Source organism: Cervus canadensis, chromosome 17, assembly GCF_019320065.1.
Source record: "Cervus canadensis isolate Bull #8, Minnesota chromosome 17, ASM1932006v1, whole genome shotgun sequence".
Taxonomy (NCBI): domain Eukaryota; kingdom Metazoa; phylum Chordata; class Mammalia; order Artiodactyla; family Cervidae; genus Cervus; species Cervus canadensis.
The window spans coordinates 8064196-8087554 of record NC_057402.1 but is presented as its reverse complement, the minus strand read 5'-3'; the positions used below and the strand labels follow the sequence as shown (position 1 = coordinate 8087554).

General features: G+C 46.7%; 1 gene segment (V, D, J or C); it reads left to right on the top strand.

Moving 5' to 3' along the window:
* Positions 1–8753: 8753 nt before the first annotated feature.
* LOC122419664 lies at positions 8754–20438 on the top strand. The segment is given in 3 exon segments: positions 8754–8821; positions 8904–9197; positions 20427–20438. Coding segments are annotated over 3 exon segments (342 nt in total).
* The last annotated feature ends 2921 nt before the right edge of the window (positions 20439–23359 follow it).

Here is a 23359-nt window from a genome sequence, read left to right as displayed (position 1 = left end):
CAATACCTACATCCTGTTCTACTGTGCGGTTTGCTTTATGTAAAATATTTACCATCAAAGCAATTACCACTAGACACATAGATGGCTGGTGGGAAAGGTTATAGTCAGACAGATACTAGCATCCACTTTCAGACAAGTGCTGAAAACAAATCTGTAATCCTTTCTTTACCACAACATCTTAAGGAGCTCTAGAATGGAGGAAAATCAGGCCTGTTCTCCTCCCAGGAACAGACCAGAGCCTGAGTAGGCACGTCCAGCTCTGTTCAGCATCCCCTGTAGGGGCAGCCAGGTCCAGTGAGAGAAGCCCAGGCACAGACAGGAGGGCTCACCGTGCCCTGATGTGTGCCCTCCAGCACATCACTGCAAGTCCAGGCTGCAGGTTAGCTTCACGTCTGTAAGACGCAGGTAAACCAATTCCTACATCACATTCTAGTTGTGCTGGTGTAGAAAAAACTAGTAATAAAACAGGCACTGAGTGTCAGGGCCCAGGGAAAGTCGCTCCCAAACGGGCCTCCATGGCATATTGATTGCTATGAACTGAAGTGAGTTATGAAAGGACCATTGAGCTGCTGTGGGCACTGCTCTCAATTCCAAGGTATCTCTGAGTATGCTGGCAATTATGGCTTGTCGGTGGCTCAGTGGTGGAGAATCTGCCTGCCCAGAAGGAGACCCGGGTTCAACTCCTGGGCCCAAAAGAAGGAAACAGAAACCTACTGCAGTATTCTTGCCTGGGAAATCCCATTGACAGAGGAGCCTGATGTGCAACAGTCCATGGTGTCAAAAAAGAGTCAGACACAACTTAGCGAGTGAACAAAACCAACATGCAAGCAGCTGGCCCTGGTGGCTCTTATGCATGGTTTTCACCAGATCACCAGCACAGATCCTCGGAGCTCAGCCACCTGGACTGCACCTGGACCTGCTATGGGAGCTATGGAGGCAACATGGACACTCCTCTGACCCAGCCCCCTCGTGTACAGATCCACAGAGTGCATGGCTGCTAAAACTAGAACCATCCAAGCTCAAGAGCCCTTGTTGTCTTTTGGGGTTCTCACAGGTGCTGAATTTAGCAAGCCATCCCTGGAAGTGTCCCTGCTCAGTTCACACAGCGCAGGGAGAGATTTCCCTCCTGTTCCTTAGCCGCACATCCCTGCGTGCTCAGCTAAAAATGAATAACCTGGGAATCATGGACAAATTCTTAGAAAGATATAACCTTCAAAGAATCAATGAGGTCTTTATCTTTCTGGCTTACTTCACTCTGTATAATGGGCTCCAGTTTCATCCATCTCATTAGAACTGATTCAAATGAATTCTTTTTAATGGCTGAGTAATAATCCATGGTGCATATGTACCACAGTTTCCTTATCCATTCGTCTGCTGATGGACATCTAGGTTGCTTCCATGTCCTGGCTATTATAAACAGTGCTGCGATGAACATTGGGGTGCATGTATATAGTATACTAACACATATATATGGAATTTAGAAAGATGGTAATGATAACACTATATGCAAAACAGAAAAAGAGACACAGATGTACAGAACAGACTTTTGGACCATGTGGGAGAAGACGAGGGTGGGATGTTTGGAGAGAACAGCATCGAAACATGTATATTATCAAGGGTGAAACAGATTGGGATAGGGAATACAAGTAAATCCATGGCTGATTCATGTCAATGTATGGCAAGAATCACTACAACATTGTAAAGTAATTAGCCTCCAACTAATAATAAAAATGGAAACAATTTAAAAAAAAGAATCAACGAGGAAGAAATAGAAAATATGAACAGACCAATAACAAGTAATGGAATTGAAGATGTGATTAACAACGCTCCAACAACCAAAAGTCCACAACCAGATGGCTTCAGGGTAGGAATCTATCAGACATTTAGAGAAGAGCTAACACCTATCCTCAAACGGTTTTTTCTTTTTTAATTCAGAGAGAAACACTCCCAAGCTCTTTCTACAAGGCCATCATCACCCTGATACTACAGGAAGACAAAGATGTCACAAAAGAGAAAATTATGGCCAAAATTACTGACACGAAAGATGCAAATATCTCTCAACAATATACTAGTAAACAGATTCCAGCAACACATTAACAGAAAACAACACCGTGATGAAGATGAATTATCCAGGGATGCAGGATTCTTCAATATGTGCAAATTAATCAACATGACACACCATATTAAGAGATTAAGAAATAAAATATATATGATCATCATAATTGATGAAGAAAACACTTTTTCCTTCTATCTGAATTTCAGAAATTGTCTGGACAGAACTCTAATCGATGAAAACAGCTACTTGGAAGATCCAAGAAATTAAAATTATAGAAAACTACTCATCCTGTGTTGAAACCTACTCATCCTGTGTTGGAGTAGGAAATGGCAACCCACTCAAGTACTCTTGCCTGGAAAATCCCATGGAGGGGGGAGCATGGTAGGCTACAGTCCACGGGATCACAAAGAGTCGGACACGACTGAGCAGCTTCACTTTCACACATCCTGTGTAGTTTTATTCTAGTGATCAGAAAACTGGTACAATGCCATGACCTGTTCCCAACGTCCCACACAGGCCAAGTGTTCCAGATCCAAAGGCCAGGGTGAGAGAACTCAAATGTCCCAGTTGGATGAGTGGAGCCTAAAGCTGCCTTACTCAACTTATAAGTACAAGTTTCCCCCACATGCAATGTTCCCCCATTCCCTAGAGTACAATCTACCCCTGGGCTGTGGGAGCTCACAGAACTCCCCTCACACAGGACTGAGGTCTAGGGAAAGCAGAGCTGTGGTCTAAAAGTTAAGGCTTCTCCTGTGCCTGACGGCTGTGGCTGCAGGTGACTGACAGCGACTGACTCCCCTTGTCCCCAGGTGTCCTGTCCCAGGTGCAGCTGCAGGTTCCGGCCCAGGACTGGTGAAGCCGTCCCCCACACTATCCCTCTCCTGTGCGTCTCTGGTTCCTCCATACCAGTGGTCACTGGGGAGTTGGATCCACCAGCCCCCAGGGAAGGGGTAGAGTGGATGTGAGCCGTCATTTCTGGTGGCAACACTTACTGCAACCCACCCCTCAAGAGCCACACCTCCATCTGCAGAGACACATCCAAGAACCAGCTCTCCCTGCAGCTGATGTCTGTAACCAGCGAGGACCCAGCCGTGTATTACTGTGCAAGAGACATCGTGGGGGGAGGTCAGTGTGAGCCCAGAACCAAGCCAGCCTGCAGGAGACAGGCTGGGGGATGCAGGGGTGATGCTCGGGACTCACACTTGTTTCCTCCCCAGGAGCAGGTGCAGATGGAGGTTAAGGGCCGGTTTCCTGTCAGGATCTGTGATTTCCTCTACAGTCAATACTTCCCCTTGGGGAACATCTCTGGCCTCAATATTCTTTTTTATCTCTTAGTTCTTTGACCTATAAAGATTTGTTGGAATAAGAGAAAGTCATTTTCTCCTGCAGAAAAGCAGAGTCACTGTCACTTTCTTCTGTCGCCAAGTGCCAAGTAATTTCCAAATCTATGGAGGTAAGTCAGCTACATACATGCAAGGGACTCTACGGGGCTCAACAGGGCAGCTCAGCACAGGGCAGTGAGCAAGCCTGCCAGGAGGTAGCAGCACGACGCACATGGTGGACATCAGGCAGAGAGACAGACCCTGCTGCTGGTGGTGTTGTCTGCACACTTGCTCACAGCATCAAGCTCAGTGGGCACTATGAAAAGGTAAGGATCCACACCAAACCTTGGTTCAAACTTGCAGTATGTGCACGTGCACACATAGACACACACACAGATACACCAAGGGGATTTACTAATAAACCCTTCATCACGTCCATTATCCAGGTGTCATTTGAGAAGAGGAAAATCCTCTCAGCAATCAGAAATGAAGCCTGAGTCCGGAGTGGAGCCCTGACCAGGACATCTACTTCTACTGGGGTTCAGAGGTGTTGAAGTGATGAAGGTCCTGCTCACAGGAGACGCTCCTGTGAGTTCAGTCTCACACCTGCATCAAAAGAGAGAAAACAAGTTTCTTATTGAATCTCCAGTGTGTGGGCAGAGGAGAAAAGCAGGATTAAGCCTTAAGGGGTCAGTAGTCATCAAAACAGAGTCTGACATTTCCTTCTTCTTAGCCACTGTAAGAAAGGATGTAAGAAAGAGGTAATGATCACTAAAGGTGGGATAACCCAAGTCCTTAGAAAACAAGAGGACTGCTGACCTGTAAGCAAGCAATGATAACATTAAATTCATGATGGGTTTAGAGGAAGGTTTAGCCCAGAAACTTGGGTGCAAGGTGTCCACTGTGTAAGGTCATGGCTTGTTTTGAAGGTCTTGGGTCTGCTGTGTGTTCCTACAATGAAGAGAGTCCACCATATCTAGGAGAATCTTCATTTTAAAGGGCTCTATTGAAGTACAGAGCTGAAAAATTGATGTATATGAAACGTGCTGCTGGAATAGAGTCTTCAGTTTCCCTTGGACTGCGAGGAGAGCAAACCAGTCAATTCAAAAGAAAATCAACCCTAAATATTTTTGGAAGGACTGATGCTGATGCTGAAGCTCCCATACATTGGCCACCTGATGCAAAGAGCTGAGCCATTGAAAAAGACTCTAATGCTGGGAAAGATTTCAGGCAAAAGGAGAAGGGGAAGATAGAGGATGTTGTGGTTAGATAGCATCACTGGAGATACTGGTGCACGGAGGAGCTGGGCGTGATGCAGCCCAGGGGTTTCAAAGAGTCAGACATGACTGAGCATATTTATCAATGTCTTATCATTTCTTGTATGAGCTCTTGTGCAATAGTGTGCAACATTTTGACATACTTAATTTTAATTATAAATATTTTCCACAGACTTCCTTGCAATTAAATGAAATGACATTTCAAATTAAAAATACTGTGGTGTGAGGACACATCTTCACACATTGAACTGACAGACTGAACTCACACACTGAACTCACAGATCCTAGTTCGGACACAACACATCTGTGTGTAGAAGAGGTCCATGAACCTGGGACCTGTTATATTTCCTTCTGTGAGAACATGAAATTATATGTGTCTCCTAACTCCACCAGCTCATGGTGTCCAGGTCAGATGCGGGGCATCTCTGCAAATGCAGGCCCTGATGCCCCTTGGTGAGTAGCAACAGTCTCACCTGCTCCAGGTGTCGGATGCCACACCTTCCCTCCCCTGCTCCACAGCATCAGCTCACTTTTCAGGTCCAGACCAGAGAGTCTAGATGTGTCCTGTGATTCTTGCTCTTCCTGCTTTGGTTGAAGGTCTTATTACCTACACACAGGCAGGGCAGGGTCTTTCTGATTTAATTTACTCACTCATATGATTGAAAAGATAGAAGATGTCTGAGGAGGCCTTACAAATAGCTGAGAAAAGAAGACAAGTGAAAGGCCAAGGAGAAAAGGAATGATATACCCATCTGATAGTAGAGTTTCAAAGAAGAGGAAGGAGAGATAAGAAAGACTGCTTAAGTGAACAATGCAAAGGAATAGAGAAAAACAACAGAATGGGAAAGACTAGAGATCTCTTCAAGGAAATTAGAGATACCAAGGGAACACTTCATGCAAAGATGGGAACAATAAAGCACAGAAATGGTAGAGACGTAACAGAAGCAGAAGATAGTAAGAAGAGGTGGCAAGAATACACAGAAGAGGTATAGGAAAAAGATCTTCATGACACAGATAATCACAATGGTGTGATCATTCAGCTAGAGCTAGATATCCTGGAAAGTGAAGTCAAGTGGGCCTTAGGAAGCATCACTACACACAAAGCTAGTGGGAGTGATGGAATTCCAATTGAGCTATTTCAAATCTTAAAAGATGATGCTGTGAAAGTGCTGCACTCCATATGCCAGCAAATTTGGAAACCTCAGCAGTGGCCACAGGACTGGAAAAAGTCAGCTTTCATTCCAACCCCGAAGAAGGGCAACACCAAAGAATGGTCAAACCACTGGACAACTGCACTCACATCACATGCTAGCAAGGCCATGCTCAGAATCCTCCAAGCTAGGCTTCAACAACACATGAACTGAGAACTTCCAGATGTACAAGCTGGATTAGAAAAGGTAATGGAACCGGAGATCAGATTGCCAACAACATTTGGATCATAAAAGAGTAAACAATTAAAAAAAAATCTACTAACGCTTCATGACTATGCTAAAGCCTTTGACTGTGTGGATCACAACAAAGCATGGAAAATTATAAAAGAGATGGCAATACCAGACCACATTACCTGCCTCCTGAAAAATGTGTATACAGGTCAAGAAGCAATAGCTAGAACAGATCATGGAAGAAGAGACTGGATCAAGAATAGGAAAGGAATGAATCAAGGCTCTCTATTGTCACTGTGTTTATTTAACTTACATCACACAAATGCCGAGCTGTAGGAATCACAAGCTGAAATCAAGATTTCCAGTAGAAATAGCAATAATCTCAGATATGCAGATGACACCACTCTTATGGCAGAAGCCGAAGAGGAACTAAAGAGCCTCTTGATAAAGGTGAAAGAGGAGAGTGAAAAGGCTGGCTTTAAGTTCAACATTCAAATTACTAAGATCATGCCATGAGGACCCATGACTCATGACATATATAGGGAAACAAAGGAATCAGTGAAAGTCTTTATTTTCTTGGGGTCCAGAATCACTGTGGATGATGACTGAAGCCATGAGACTAAAAGACACTTACTGCTGGGAGAAAAGCTCTAACAATCCTAGACAGTGTATTAAAAAGCAGAGACATGACTTTGTTAGCAACAGTCCATATAGTCAAAGCCTTGGTCTGCCCGTTAGTCATGTAAGGATGTGAGACTTGGACCATAAAGAAGGCTGGGAGCTGAAGAACTGATGCTTTTGAACTGTGGGACTCTTGAGAATCTCTGAGACTGCAAGGAGATCAAACCAGTCCATCCTAAAGATCAGTCTGAATATTCATTGGAAGGACTGATGCTGAAGCTGAAGTTCCAATACTGTAACCACTTGATGGGAAGAGCCAATTCATGGGAAAAGACGCTGATGCTGGGACAGATAGAAGGCAGGAGGAGAAGGAGATGACAGAATGACATGGTTGGATGGCATCAGTTTGAACACCTGGGAGATGGTGAAGGACAGGGAACTGCAGTCCATGGGGTCACAAAGAGTCAGACATGACTGAGCGACTGAACAGCAACAACAACCAATATTATGGAAAAGACAGAAGCAATATGGTCCATTTAGGACTCTCCTCATGAAACGGGAGGGAGGAAAGGGCTTTTCATAGACAGCAGTTTCCACTTCTGCCGATACACAGCTGAGATCCCTGGGCTGAGGGAGAGCTGACCTGCCCCAAAGCGGCAGTGTTGACATCTCAGGAAGGAGTGGACCAGGGTCACATGGACAGGGTGTCAGTCAGAGATGGGGACGCACACCGGTCTTTTCTGGCTCCAGGAGCGATAACACCACTGATGGCAGCACTCACCACCCCCGGAAAACCCACCTAAAGTCCAGACACGCGGTGACGGCCGTCATCCCCAGTGTACATGCTCACAGCCGGGATGCAGGTGGGAGGCCACAGCCTCAGGGCCACAGGGAGACGGGGGAGCTGAGCTCTGCTCTCCAGCACTGCTGACTCAGAGGACCTCAGGCTCAGTCCAGGACACGGAGACCCTGGGCTCGGGAAAGCTGCTCTCAGTGGGGTTTTCAAGGGAACCTGCTTCCTGAGGAGGGGCTTTCCTCTGACCATGCCGCCCTCACACTCTGCCTGCCGTTCACTGTGAAGGTTTACCTCCACAAACCATGCATGTCCTCTCACCACTGTGGTGGGGACTATGTTCCCTGAGCTCCCATCTCACGGCAGGGACACAGAGAGGAAGGAATAAGCACTTGGAGGAGCAGGCAGTCTGTGCAGAGTGAGCAGGGCACCTGCCCAGCATGTTGGAGCACTGAGGAGCTCCCGGGAGCTGTCTGTCCTCAGTCTGTAGTAGCCTTGGGGTCCGCAGTGTCCACACGCAGGGTGGGGGTCCTGAGGTTCACAAGCTCCTGCAGACACTGAGTTATGCGCAGGACAGTGTGGGACAGCCCACTGGGCAAGTCAGCCGTGCTGGGAAGACGGGCTTCTCAGCAGAAACGTCTACTTTGTCCACAAAGTTAATCCTGTGTGTAATTACTGTGAATAAACCATCTCTAGAGTGATTCTTGAGGGTATTTAAACTCTTCCAGATGAAAAAATAGTCATGAAAGTAAGGGAAATATAAATGCTTTGGGAATTCTGATAACATATCAGAATTGGACCCAACTCCATTTGAATTTAATGTGATTATTGTTTATTTTGTCTCTAATGTTTGAATATGGAGTAAGAAAACATAAGCTAATCAGAAAAGAAAAAAAAACAAGAGTTTGTGTCTCACACCTGGGTGGTCCCCGAATGTGTGGTGGGCTTTTGTTGAGTGAAGGTAAACACCTCCATGAAGTTAAAGTCTCTTCCCAAAATCTGCCTTTGTTCCTTGACAGCATCATTTTTCCCGAACAACCCTCCCTCATCATTCCATTCCTCCATAAACAGCCTTCCTGGCAGGTGGAGGGGGACCACAGGAGGGGCTGAGTTCTCTGATTGAATAGTCAGCGTCCTCCTCACAGGGCGAGGTCCATAGACTGAACCTCCTTTCACTACTTTCTGCTTTTTATGCAGAGGCCCCTCCCACATGCAAAGATCCACTCAGGTCACAGGCTGGAAACAAAGCACCAGGTCACTTAAATTCAGGCTCCTCCTCAGGCTTGAAGAGATTTCAGGAGCGGTGACTCTCATCTGCTCGAAGATGAGCCCACTGTGGACCTTCCTCTTCGTGCTGTCAGCTCCCAGCGGTGAGTGTCTCTGGATCAGACATGGGCACGTGGGGAAGCGGCATCTGAGCCCGTGAGTCACCGTGCTTCTCTCTGTCCACAGGGGTCCTGTCCCAGGTGCAGCTGCAGGAGTCGGGACCCAGCCTGGTGAAGCCCTCACAGACCCTCTCCCTCACCTGCGCTGTCTCTGGATTCTCACTAACCAGCTATGCTGTACACTGGGTTCGCCAGGCTCCAGGGAAGGCACTGGAGTGGGTTGGTATCATATATAGTGGTGGAAGTACATACTATAAGCCAGCCCTGAAATCCCGGCTCAGCATCACCAGGGACACCTCCAAGAGCCAAGTCTCTCTCTCACTGAGCAGCGTGACACCTGAGGACACGGCCGTGTATTACTGTGCAAAGGACACAGTGAGGGGAAGTCAGAGAGAGCCCAGACAAAAACCTCCCTGCATGGGCGCCCAGGACCACCAGGGGGCGCTCAGGCGCTCAGAGTGCGTTCAGAACTGCGCGCAGGAGCAGGTGCCCTGGGGGACCTGGACTGGGTCTTATATATTAATACTGGCGGTGGTAGTACATACTCTGCAGACTCTGTGAAGGGCCGATTCACCATCTCCAGAGACAACTCCAAGAGTACAGTGACTCTGCAAATGAACAGCCTGAGAGCTGAGGACATAACCATGTATTACTGTGCAAGAGACACAGTGAGGGGAAGTTAGTTAGTGTGAGCCCAGACAAAACCTCCTGTAGGGAGACAGGGGGGGCTGCAGGGGGCACTCCGGACCTGCCTGTACAGAAGCTTATACCAGCGACAGGTGCAGAGGGACTGGGAAGGGGCTTCCCTTGGAGACAAGGATTTCCTTCCTCTCCCATCTCCCAGCTGTTCCCAGGGACATTTCCTGCTATGACTTTTCTGCTCTGGTGTACACTTTCTGCAGACACTTTCTGCAGGCACTAATGTGAGAACATTCTGTTTGCAGATTGGACCTCTCCTACATCCAGCCCCTTCATTCAATGTACTCCTTGTCACAAATAGAATACCCCCTCTGACCTGAGATGTGCACACTGGCCCCTCATGGGCCCTTCCCCAGATCAGCACAGGGGAATGATCCCATGCGGTTATGATTAGTCCCCAGGATCTCTGTCCTCCTTGCAGCACAATCTCCTCTTGGTCCTCATCCACTCGGGTGGACACTAGTTCCAGCGATTGCCCTTCTGTGTTCATCCCTCGTTCTCATGGATGAGGAGGGAGTTCACCTGAAGATGACTCCTGTTTCCCCAAGAGGCAGGCAGGAGCACATGTCCAGAAATGGAACCTGTCCCAGCCCTGCTGGTCACATCTGGGTGGTCTCTGAAAGCAGTCCTGGGCTGTGAGCTATGACGTGTCTCTCTTCCTCAACACAAGAGTCCACGTGGATGATGGGAGCCAGATGACCGAGTCCTGACTCTGCCCACTCTCTGCTGTCTCCTAGTTTCCCTAAGACAGCCTCATAAATGCTGTCTGTCATCTACAGAAAATGAGGTTGTTTCCTGGTCACAAATTCAAGACGCACTGTAGTGAGTGTATAGGGACATGTATAAGTAGTGTGCATATCCTATAACTTATTGCATTTGCTAGTCCAAGAAGTTTTTATTAGGAATCCTTTGTTTCTTTTATGAAGATGATTTTGTTTGCAAACAAAGAAAATTTTATTTCTTCTTTTATGGTTTGAATGCCTTTTATTGTCTTGCTGCTGTTGTTGTTTTATCACTAAGTCGTGTCCAGCTCTTTGCCACCCCATGGACTGTAGCCCACCAGGCTCTTCTCTCCATGAAATTTCCCAGGCAAGAATACTGGAGTGGGTTGTCATTTCCTTCTCTAGGGATCTTCCCAACCTACTGATTGAACCAGCATCCCCTGCATTTGCGAGCAGATTCTCTTCACCACTGAGACCCCAGGGAGGCCCGCCTTTTACGTCTATTTCACACCTAAGTTACACCGGCAAGGACTTCTAGCCGTCTTTGAAGAGTTAGACTTGGCTGAGTGACTGAACAAACAAGCAAAGTCTCTTCAACAAATGGTGCAGAGAAAATTGGATAGCCACATCCAAAGTAGTTAAATCTGACCCTTAACATGGTATAGAAAGATCAACTCAAAAAGGATTAAAGATACAAATGTAACACCTGGATCTATAAAACTCTTAGAAAAATATATGGGAAGTTTCAAGATGCTGGGTTTTCAGTGATATTATAGAGATGAGGAGAAACGTGTAGGCAAAAACAGGAGAAATACAGGCCTGAGACTAAAAAGTACTGCACAGCCATGAGCACAAAATATAGAGTAAACACGAAACACAAACTACGAAATAGCAGAAACAGTCTGTAAACCTTTTGTCTAATAGGGGCTAATATCTTTAAAATATAAGGAACTCCTAAGAAATAGTAGTGGTAGCTAGAATAATTACTGATTTAAAATAAGTCGGGTTGAGAATTTAAATAGACATGTCTTTAAAGAAGAAAAACAAATGGTTGGTAAGCATTTGGAAAATGATGGATGTCAGTAACTCTCAGGAAAATGAAAATCAAAACCTCAAGAGGATATCACTTTAAACTTGTCAAGATGCCATCTTGAAAACAAAATCAGATAATGGTATCAAAAAACAGAAAACTACAGGCCAGCATCGCTGATGAACATAGACACAGAAAATCTTTAACAAAATACTAGCAAAAGGAATCCAACAACACATTAGAAGTATCATACATCATGATCATTGGGACTTATCCTAGAGAGTCAAGGATTTCTCAGTGTCTGTAAATCAATCAGGGTGACACACCACAACAAATTGAAGAATAAAAATCTTTTTTTTTTTTTTTTCCGCTTGGAGAAACTTCTATTTCCTCCTTTTAGAAAAGGAGCTGAGAATAAACTTCCTGTGGCCGACTCGCCGCCGGAGTTTGGAGCGGCTCGGACACTTGACTAGGAGAAGGCAGCCTGCGCCCGATCCGGGAGAATCCAGCTGAGCCGGCGTGGAGAGGGATGCGGTGCCGCGGCTCTGGCGCCGGACCTACACCCCTTCCCCGGCGCAAGCTCCCGGACGGGCCCGCCTCGCCCGTCCGCGCCTCTCTCTCTCTCCCTCTCTCGGTCCCCGCCGAGCACCGCTCGCTTGCTCGCTGGTTTGCTCGGAGCCCCAGCGCTCTGCCCGAGATGAGTCACTACCAAAAATCTTATGATCATATGAAGAGATGCGCAAAAGGCTTTTGACAACATTCAACACCCATTCAATACCCATGGGCTTTCCTGGTGGCTCAGAGGGTAAAGCATCTGCCTGCAATGTGGGAGACCCGGGCTCGATCCCTGGGTAGGGAAGATCCCCTAGAGAAGGAAATGGCAAAACCCACTCCAGTACTCTTGCCTGGAAAATTCCATGGATGGGGGAGCCTTGTAAGTTACAGTCCATGGGATCACAAAGAGTCTCACACGACTGAGCAACTTCACTTCTCCACACCCATTTATGATAAAAATAAAACTCTTCAGAAGGTTAACATGGTGCGAACGTACCTAAATATAATAAAGGCCATAAACAGCAGACCCATAACAAGCATCAGCCCAAATGGGGAAAAACTGAAAGTGTTTTCTGTAAGATCAAGAACAAGACAAGGATGTCCACTCTCACCACTATTATTCAACATAGCTTGGAAGTCCTAGGCATGGCAATCAAAGAAGAAAAAGAAATTTTAAATAATCCAAATTGGAGAAGAAGTAAAATGGTCACTGTTTGCAGATGACATGATTCTATGCATACAAAATCCTAAAAGTGCTACCAGAAAACTATCAGATCTCATCAATTAATTTGGTAAAGTTGCAGGAAATAAAATTAATACACAGATCTTTGCATTCTTATACTCTGACAATGAAAGATCAGAAATAGCAATCAAGGAAACAATCCTATTTACCATAGCAACAAAAACAATAAAATGCCAGGAATAAACCTACCTAAGGAGGCAAAAGACCTGTACTCTGAAACCTGTAGAAGCTGATAAAACAACGGAAGATGTCGCAAACAGATGGGAAGGCACATCACATATCACAAGATCACGATCATGCGTGATGCATGACACAGCCGTGTGTCACTGCGCAAGGACCACAGAGAGGGGAAGTGAGCCTGAGCCCAGACACGAGCCACCCTGCGAGGAGAGAGACAGACGGGTCTGCAGGGCGAGCACAGAACACGCCAGGGAAGGCTCAGAGCTCACCAGTCCTGGGTTTCAACTCCAGCAGCAGGTGTAGGTGGAGGCTGAGGTGGGTTGCCCAAACAGAATTTGGGACTTCCTCTCCATCTGTTTCCCCTGGAAACTCTCTGGATTTATGATTCTTTACTTACCACTTACAAAATCACTGAATTAGAAGAAAAATGTGTGTGTGTAAAAGGAGAGTGTGAACATTCTTTTACGCACCAAGGCAGAGCATCTCTTAAGAAGGAAAAATTATTCTGCCAGTGGTCATAACAGTCAGAATCCTGAGCAAACTCAGAGAATCCTGGTGAATCTTCTCCAAGTAGATTCACTTCAGAGAATCAGTAGGATTCCATTATTAAGACACTCACTGTGATTCATTTCAAAACAAATATGGACATGGGGCCAGGATCAGTGACATATCAAACTTAATAGATTTTATATCTCAGTTAAAAGACCATTGTTGCTTGGAAGAAAAGCTATGACAAATCAGGACAGTGTACTAAAAGGCAGAGACATCACGTTGCCTACAAAGTTCTGTATAGTCAAAGCTATGGTTTTTCCAGTAGTCATGTACAGACGTAAGAGCTGGACCATAAAGAAGGCTGGGTGTCAAAAAATTGATGCTTTTGAACTGTGGTGCTGAAGAAGACTCTTAGAGTCCCTTGGACAGTAAGGGGATAAAACCAGACATTCCTAAAAGAAACAACCCTGAATATACATTGGAAAGACTAATGATGAAGTTGAAGCTCCAAGACTTTGCCCAACTGATGTGAAGCGCCGTCTCATTAGAATATATCCTGATGCTGGGAAACATTGAAGACAGGAGGAGAAGGGGATGACAGAGGATGAGGTGGTCGGATGGCATCACTGATTCAATGGACATGAGTTTGAGCAGGCTCCGGGAGATGGTGAGGGACAGGGAAGCCTGGCGTGCTGCCGTCCCTCGGGTGGCTAAGAGCTGTACACCACTGAGCATCTGAAAAGCATCTCACACTCCTCCCGTGTGAGATCACACTCGTCAGGCCCAGATCTGACGTGGATCCCTCTTTGCTGATCCAGTGTCTTCATTTCTAGGATCTGCTCTCACATCTCTCTTTATCTCTCTGTTTCCCTAAATGGAAGACAATGTTTCCTGGGGTCTGAATCTGATGTCTCATGCCCTTTACCTGCAGCTCAAGTCTGGTTCAGGATGTGGCTCCTCGGGTTCCTGGCAAGTCCTATGAGACTTTCTTACTCACCTGTGACCAGGATCCCTGGTCTTTGCTATGTATAGACTTACTGGGAAATGCGGATGGGCATTAGTAGCCCAGAGGATAATGATTATCTGCTCAGGATAAGATGTAGATGTAGAACTTGTATCTTGGTCTTCTCGAACTGTCCTGAAATGGAACAACAATTGTGGTCTAAACCATACATGCTTCAGGAAATGTTCCCAGACAACTAGAATATCTGCTAGAACATGAGGAAAATGGGTCACAGTGTAGGAGTCACTCATTGACCCTGATGTCAGCCACAGTTTATGTCAGAGTCAACACATCAGTTTATTTTAAGACAAAAACCAGTGTGGGCTTAACTCACATCCAGGTGTCGTTGTGTTGAGGGACACATTCTTATACCCTGTCCATTCAGGTTATTTAATAACTTTTCAGGAGCCTTCTGATCTGCATTGGCTCACCCCATGAGAGAGAGCTGAAGTGTTTAAAGTGCAGCACAGAACACAAACACTCAGCATACAAACTGGCAGCAAAGACCAGCTCCAAGTGCACTTGTGTCATCAGCTATGAGAGGTCCATGAAAACCAAGAGAGGAGGGCCCCAGTGGGCGGTTACTGTCCAGCACCTGCACACAGTGCCAAATGTGTAGCATCTCTGCCAAGGCAGGACGGCCTCCCACGCACAGTAGGTTCTGATCAAGTAGGTATGAAATGGCCTCAGAGAGTCAGGAAAGAGACAGCTCAGGTTTTTATTGTGGTTGCGGTGTAAGTACTGAGAAGTGTCCCTGTGTGTGGGCAGGGGACTGTGTGGATTGAGTCTCCCAAGAGAGTTCAATAACAGAGCTTCCAGACTTTCTTATCAGTGCATCAAGCTATGAGACTGAAGTGGAGGAAGAAGGCTGGAGGCTGGAGAGCTGTCAGCAGTCAAACATCAAAGCTGGAGTTGCATTCATTTTTACACCTGATGGTTCTGATTGTAAAGAACAAGATGGAGCTCAGGGTCATTTAGGGTGGACAGTAACCAAGGAGCTATAGAAAAAGTAAAGAATGATTATAATTAGCAAATAAGGACAGCACAGGAATTATAAAAGGGTCTTATTCTGACACCTTGGGTGGAAGCTGTCCTTTCTCTGAGATCCTCCTCTGGTCTGAAGGTCTTGAGTCAGTTGTCTCCTTCTAAGGAGTTCTAGTTTCCAGAGGATTTCTGAGGATCCTGAGTTAGAGATCCTAGTTTTGAGAAGCCCTCGAAGGTGGGGAAATCTGAGTTGCTGCTTTAGTTGTGAAGTGTGAACCCAGAGACTGACTCTGAAATTCCCCTGGTAAATTTCCTTTAACACACAGGATAAGCTCTCGTCAATGTAGTTCAAAGGCAGATTTCCTTGATATTTGTTTCAGTAGATACTCCTCCTGGGCACAGATGCTGAGAAGCTTGTTTAGCACTATGTGTGGAGAGGCAGCCGGAACCTGCTAGTGGCAGGAGAGTGTGTAACGCACGACTCGTGGCAGAGTTCATGCATGTCGGCGGGGCCGGACCATGCAGTGCCGGCGTGTTTGCTTGAACCTGAGTCTGGGTACTTGTGTGAGGGCTTCTGGGTGAGATTAACATTTCAGTTGGTAGAATGAGCAAAGCAGATGGCCCTCCCTCATAAGAGTCAGCCAGGCTTAGTCAGTCAAAGGCCTGAATGGAACAGAACATTGACACCCTGATCTAACAGAGGATTCTTCCTGCTGAAGGCCCCTGGGCTGGGGTATTTTCATCTGCATGTCCTGCCTCTCAGACTGAAACACCAGTTCTTCTTGGGTCTCAGCCTGTCTGCCTTGGCCTGGAACTAAACCACCAGCTCCCCTGGTCTCCAGCTTGGGACCCTCCTTGTGGATTTGGGGAGCTGCCCCTCAGACGCAGCCTGGGCGCCATGTTTCATTTGCCTGGAAAACAGGGTGTCTCCATCTCCTCCCGCAGCTCTGCGCCTGGGCCAGGGGAGCAGCTCCCTCACTGGTGCCTCTGGTGCTGAGGAACGTGCTAGGGGCTGACTGCGAGAGGTCTAAGGCAACTAGACATGCAGCTGAGGGAGGGAGTACTTCCAGAACACGACTCTGCTTGCTGTGCTTCTTCCTCACTTCCAGCTTCCTGGGAAGGTGATGGGGCTTGCGGGCTAGATCACCTTGCTGGGAACCACACGTAGCCCAGCCCCCAGGTCAGCAGATGGTCACCCCAGGGACCCTCCAGACTCAGGTGTGTTGACATCTGGTCTCTGAGACTGAGGATACAGCTGGGCATCCTGCTATGCAAGGAACACAAAGTGGCCCAGAGTTAGACAAAGACCCTGACCTCCCTCTACTAGGAGTCCCTGAGAGGGCTGGACAGAGAGATGCTGGGAAGTCACGGGGCACAGGCCCGGCCCTGCTGAGGGAGGGCAGAAGCCCCTGTGAAGGGCCACAGTGCCTCCCTCCTCAGTGTCCCCTGAACCTTCTTCCTGTCTGCTCTTTTCTGTCCTCACACCGCAGCGTGGGGCTGCTCTTGTGTCCACAGCCCCTGGACTCGGGAGCAGCAGGCTGAGGAGGCTGTGAGCTGGGATTGGAGCCGACCCTGTGCTGAGTGATGGCCTCTGTCAGCCCAGTCTCCTTCTCACACAGACTCTGTCTCAGCCCCTGTCATTCTCCTCATCCTGCAGCTTCCTGGACAGGCTGCAGACCGTGACAGGCGACGACTGACTCTTCTTCCGGAAATCGTGGCTGTGTCTGTCCCGAGTCAGCTTGCCTCCTGGCTGTGTGACCACGCCCTCGGTATTCCTCCACTGATTCATCAGTGCCTTCAGAGTGCACTTACTGACTGCCTTCTCTGTGCCGTGCATCTTCTCACAATCAGGAAAATAACAAGGATGCGAAAGGGTGAGGAGGCCTCAGCAGGGAGACCAGGGTTCCCAAGCAACAGGAGGAAATAAACTGCAAGGGGCAGACCTTTTTTCCCCTTCTCTACACAAGATTAAAGGAGCTCCCTTTTAAATCTGTGTTGCCATGATGACACTTGGTTCCACCTAAATTTCACGTTTTCTCAAAACTTGAGCTGCTAATTGCTCAGCAAACAAATACGGTTTTTCTCATGGAAATGTTTTTCTTAAGCTATGTTAATGAAACTATGTATTTGCTTGGAGATCTGCCTTTCTTCAAGACTCAAGTCAATGGCTTTATGGCCTGAGGTGACTCCCCTTGTTGTGAGAGAGGAGCCTGGTGCAACTCTCTCAGCCTTGAGGACTTTCCTTTATCTATGATTAGCAGCTTGCTAACAGGTATGTACTGCCTTGCCCCAAGGGGGCACTCTTTCTGTCCCCTTCTGATGTCTATGTCAGAATCTTTCTCTATCCCTCTACATCTTAATAAAATTTTGCTACACAAAAGCTCTGAGTGATCAAGCTTTGTCTCTGGCCCCTGATCAAAATCCTCTCCTCCTGAGACCACAAATACCAGATCCATTTACAGCTCATGGCAGTAAACTTTCAGACACATACACCTAGCTACAGCAACAAAATTCTTGTGAAAATGGGAGAGACATGATAAAAAGTATTAAATTCAACAAACAGAATGTGTCTTGTACCTACCCTGGAATATCATTCAGTCTTCGAAAGAGTTAAATGTGACATATGTGACTCCAAGGATGACAAGTGACCAAGTAACAACTGTTAGACAACTCGGCTGCTAGGGGAACAGGGTTGTGTGGTCCATTTCTATGAGGATTCTAAAACAATACAATTCATAGAGAGAGTCGTATCTGATACACACTGTTCACATGTAATTCATAAAATTGTAGCATCCCCCTTTATGGTTGCCCACTTTTTGAGACATGTGTGCCGAACCACTTACCCTGTTGTTGAACTCACATCCTGGTCTCCCTCTCAGCTCAGCGATAAGAGGTGCAGCTGTTTCTCTCAGGTTGATTTTCTCCTCCCGTTTGAGCTCTTAGGCCCGTCACTCAGCTCACATCCCTTTCTCTGGAAATCAGATCCCAGATTTCCTTTCTCCCAGGCCTGTCAGGTGGACACCAGCATCTCAGGTTCTAAGTAGACTTTGCTCTGAATAGAGTCAGGTCACCTTGGACACACATCTCAGAATGTCTGAAGGCCCAGAGATAAGCTCCTGGGATGGGCTACCCACTCCAGTGTTCTAGGGCTTCCCTGGGGGCTCAGCTGGTAAAGAATCCGCCTGCAATGGAGACCTGGGTTCGATCCCTGGATTGGGAAGATACCCTGGAGAAGGGAAAGGCTACCCACTCCAGTGTTCTAGCCTGGAGATTTCCATGGACTGTATAGTCCATGAGGTCGCAAAGAGTCAGACACACTGAGCAACTTTTACATTCACTTTCATTCTTGGGAGAAGATGTCTCCAGGCCCCAGAGCTTCTGTGGATCAAGAAACCTGAGAATCCCTCCTGAATGGCCCTTCTGTGGGAGGGGGCTGTACTGCTCCGGGAGAAGCTAGAAGTAACAGGGACAAGTGTGTCTAAAGCCTTGTGTGCGGTGCATGGCCTGACCCAGTCTCACAGAAGCGGGAACTCACCTGGCCTTACCTGTTGGCTGAGCTGGACTGAGATGGAAGGCAGCACCTGCTCTGCAACCTGCAGGACCCAATGGACCTGAGCCAGGCTGTGCGGAGGATGATCTTTTATTTATTATTTTCATATCAGTGTTGATGTCAAAACATAATTTTAAAAGAAATAATGTTTATAAAATATGGCACAATTTAGAGTGCGTGGAATGATTCCTGGGTGTAAGAACGTCTTCAAATATAATATTGATTCATTGTAAAAGCTACAAATGATCCATGGAATTGAAACAATGGGATCTACACTTCTAGTTCAGCAATGATTCTTATACTTCGAAAGTTGGGCCCATTGTTTGATCATGATCAACTTCACATATGAACTGCTCTCCCATCGCAGACTTATGCCATGTGGGTTCAAGAACTGTGCACAAGGACCCAGAAGGATCACAGGGGGACTGACCTTGGCTTCTCCAAACTTATAAGGACAGGGTTCTCCCCTACATGCAAATTCATGTTCAAGCTCAGGGGTCAAACCCAGCCCTGGGCTGTGGGAGCTCACAGCTCGCTCCTCACATAGGGCTGAGGTCTCAGGGAAGGCAGAGCTGTGGTGTAAAAGAAGGTGAGGCTGTGGGGTCTTCTCCTCTGCCTGGTGACAACTGCCCAAGGTGAGGGTCTCAGGTGCAGACACAGGTCTGTGGGGATGGCTATGGCAGCAGGTGACTGACTAGGACTGACTCTCCTTGCCCCCAGGGGTCCTGTCCCAGGTGCAGTTGCAGGAGTCGGGCCCAGGCCTAGTGAAGCCCTCACTGACCCCCTCCCTCGCCTGTGCCATCTCTGGTTACTCCGTCACCCATGGTTACTACTGGAGTTGGATTCAGCAGCCCCCACAGAAGGGATGAGAGTGGATGGGAGCCTTCAGTTCAGGTGGCAGCACTTACTACAGCCCATCCCTCTAGAGACGCACCTCTATCTCCAGGGACACGTCCAAGAACAAGTTCTTCCTAAAGCTGAGCTCTCTGACCTCGGAGGACACGGCCATGAATTACTGTGCAAGAGACACAGTGAGGGGAAGTCAGTGTGAGCCCAGACACAAACCTCTCTGCAGGGGGCTCCATGACCACGTGGGGGTGCTCAGTTCAGTTCAGTTCAATCTCTCAGTCATATCCAACTCTTTGCGACCCCATGGACTGCAGCACGCCAGGCTTCCCTGTCCATCACCAACTCCCAGAGCTACTCAAACTCATGTCCACTGAGTTGGTGAAGCCATCCAACCATCTCCTCTTCTATAGTCCCCTTCTCCTCCTTCCTCCAATCTTTCCCAGCATTAGGGTCTTTTCCAATGAGTCCGTTCTTCGCATCAGGTGGCCAAAGTATTGGAGTTTCAGCTTCAGCATCAGTCTTTCCAATGAATATTCAGGACTGATCTCCTTTAGGATGGACTGGTTGGGTCTCCTTGCTGTCCAAGGGACTCTCAAGAGTCTTCTCCAACACCACAGTTCAAAAGTATCAATTCTTTGGCACTCACCTTTCTTATAGTCCAACTCTCACATACATAAATGACTAATGGAAAAACCATAGCTTTGACTAGGTGGATGTTTGTTGGCAAAGTAATGTCTCTGCTTTTTAATATGCTATCTAGGTTGGTCATAAGTTTTCCTCCAAGGAGCAAGCGCCGTCAGAACCCACCAAGTACAGTACTGAGCCCAGGAACAGGTGCAGAGGGGCTGGAGGAGTTTGTGGTTAGAATCCCTGGATTCTTTGCCTGCCCTTCAGCTCTACTAGAGACCCTCTATTCTAGCCTTTGATTGCTGTGGTCTATATTGCTTTCAGAAAATATTAGTTATAGTCAGGAACTGCTGTTGCTTGTTTGTTTTTTTTTAAATTATTGAAGACACTCTAGCAACACATAATTATCAAGTTAGTCTGACGTTCTTGACACTGGTTATTGTCCTCAGAACACCCAGGTGATTGTAATATTGAGTAATTTATTCCTTTTTTAGATATATAAGGAAGAGCCACCTCTCCAGCTTTCTGTCAAAGGGCACAAAGAGACTGAGTCCATCAGTTTTCAGTGTAATAGATTCTGATGACAGAAAGCCCAATACTGCACATGCATTGACCTCATTAATCATGAATTACATATTTGTACATTCACATACTTCGTAAAATTTACCTGCATCACCAACGAAAAGTGCTGTTTCCTTCACAGTCATCCAGGGCCATTTACAAGGCCTCAGTGCTTGACACCAGGCACACATGCAATCCCACTGAGCTCAGTCAAGACTCTTCTGTGTTTTCCCACCCCCGTCATGTAAGTGAGTCTCTTTTCTGTACAATTTAGGGCCATAGTTTTCACGTTTTGTCCCAACGTTTGACAGTTTCCTTGCTTAAAGTTGCTCATGTGTAGTCTAAAGTACAGACTCATGTCATTAAGCATCAAATGCTCTGAGGTGACTTAAGTATAAAATGTCTATGATAGATAAGATCGTTCAGGTATGAATTATACTCCTGGAGATGTGAGCTTGATAATCACACTTCAAATATAAGTACTATTTATTTTTAAAAAATGTGAATCTCACTTTTGGTATTTGAGGCATCCTTGGAAGCTCAGTTCAGCTCCAAATACAGATGGTAAAATGGAGATTTATGCCCAAAACGGTGGTGAGGTTGACTGGATGAAAAAGGACTATGAGGAGCCTTCAAGTTCAGGAGGATTCTTGCAAGTCTCTAGAGGATTCTTGATAAAGGCAGGACAGTGTGATCATATTTTACCTGGGAGATAACAGGTTTAATAAAATGGGTCAAATATTGACTGTGATCAAAGTTCAAGGGTAAAAATTCTCACTAACTTGATTAAGCAGGTTTCATAGTAAAGCCAGGCAAAACTGGACACAGAAATCCACAGTCAAGACATAGTTAAGAAAAGCATTTCAGGAAGCCTGACTAAAGTATTGTCAAGTGGTCCTGGTCATCTTCAGAGTCAGAGTTCTTATCTTCGCTGCCATAATTTTCTGAAAGTCACAGGTTTCCCCAAAACAACATGAAATCCTTCTGGTCATTCCCCTTCTTCCGGGCGTCTCTCAGTTTGGAGTATCTCCTGGCTCTGAAGAAGGTGGAGCCATGGGGTGACATCTGTGAAGTGAGTGTCCTATTGTTTCTCCTTCCCACGTGTCTGTCCCAGATGCTGGTGCAGGAGTCGGGCCCAGGACTATTGAAGACTCCCTCTTCACCAGCCCTGTCTCTGGTTCTGCATCACACACAGTGCTGACTGTTGGGGCAGGATCCACCATTCCCCAAGGAGAGGTCTGTGGAGTATAAGGCGCTTTGTTTCTGGGATTAGTGCTGTGTACATCCTGTCTTTCCCAAAATGCCTCTCCATCTCCAGAGACACATCAGAGAACCAGCTTTCCGTGCAGATCACCTCCGTGATATCTGAGGACATAGGCATGTGTTACTGAGCTGCACACAGTGAGGGGAAGCCCATGTGAGCCCAGACAGACACCTCCCTCCTAGTGAACCGAGTGTGCCCACCGCAGAGTGGACACAGAACCAGCTTGGAGGTGCTCCATATCCTCAGAAAATATTGCGGATCACCAGGAAAACCAGGGAACTAATTTCTGAGAAGGATCAGCAGAAGATATAAAGATCTCTTTCAGAAGCTGTGGATTCTCCACTGGAGAGCTGCCACCCCTGGGAGCGTCATCCACCATCATTCCAGGGAAATTTCTTGTATTTGAATTTGACACTTTCCCTCCTGGATTCAGGCATGTCTGTTTTTCCCCAACTATCAGAGTGCCAGCTGCACAGAAATACTTGTTCATACCATCTTGCTTTTATCTTATTTTTAAAATGTGCTTATTTTTGGCCATGCTGGGTCTTCGTTGCTGTGCATGGCTTTCTCTAGCTATGGGAGCAGGAGCTTCTCATTGCAATGGCTTCTATGGTTGAGGAGCAGAGGCTGTACGGTGCATGGTCTCTGTAGTTGTGGCACAGGGGCTTAGCTGCTCTGTGGCTTGTGAAATCTTCCCAGGCCAGGGATCGAACCCATGTACCCTGCATTGGTAGGCACTGGACCACCAAGGAAGCATGACATCTTGTTTATAAATTTAGGTTACCACATAAGTTTTTAGTTGGCTAGTATCTAATAAGACAGCTTCCCTGGTGGCTCAGTGGTAAAGAATCCGTCTGCTAATGCAGGAGATGTAGGTTCGATCCCTAGGCCTGGAAGATCCCCTGGAGAAGGAAATGGCAACCCACTAAACTCTTCTTGCATGGGAAATCCCATGGACAGAGGCATCTAGCAGTCGCAAAGAGTTGGAAGCAACTTAGCAAATGAACAACAACAACATTTAATAAGAGAAGTTTATAAACTTGTATATAAACTATACAACTTATAAACGTGTTATGGCATAAATGGGTTTTCTTTTGAACTTCAGACCTACTCTCAGAAAGATCTGCACACCCTATTAATCTGAAGAGTCCAATCAGACCCACTCTCAGAAAGATCTGCACACCCTATTAATCTGAAGAGTCCAATCAGACCCACTCTCAGAAAGATCTACACACCCTATTAATCTGAAGAGTCCAATCTAGTCC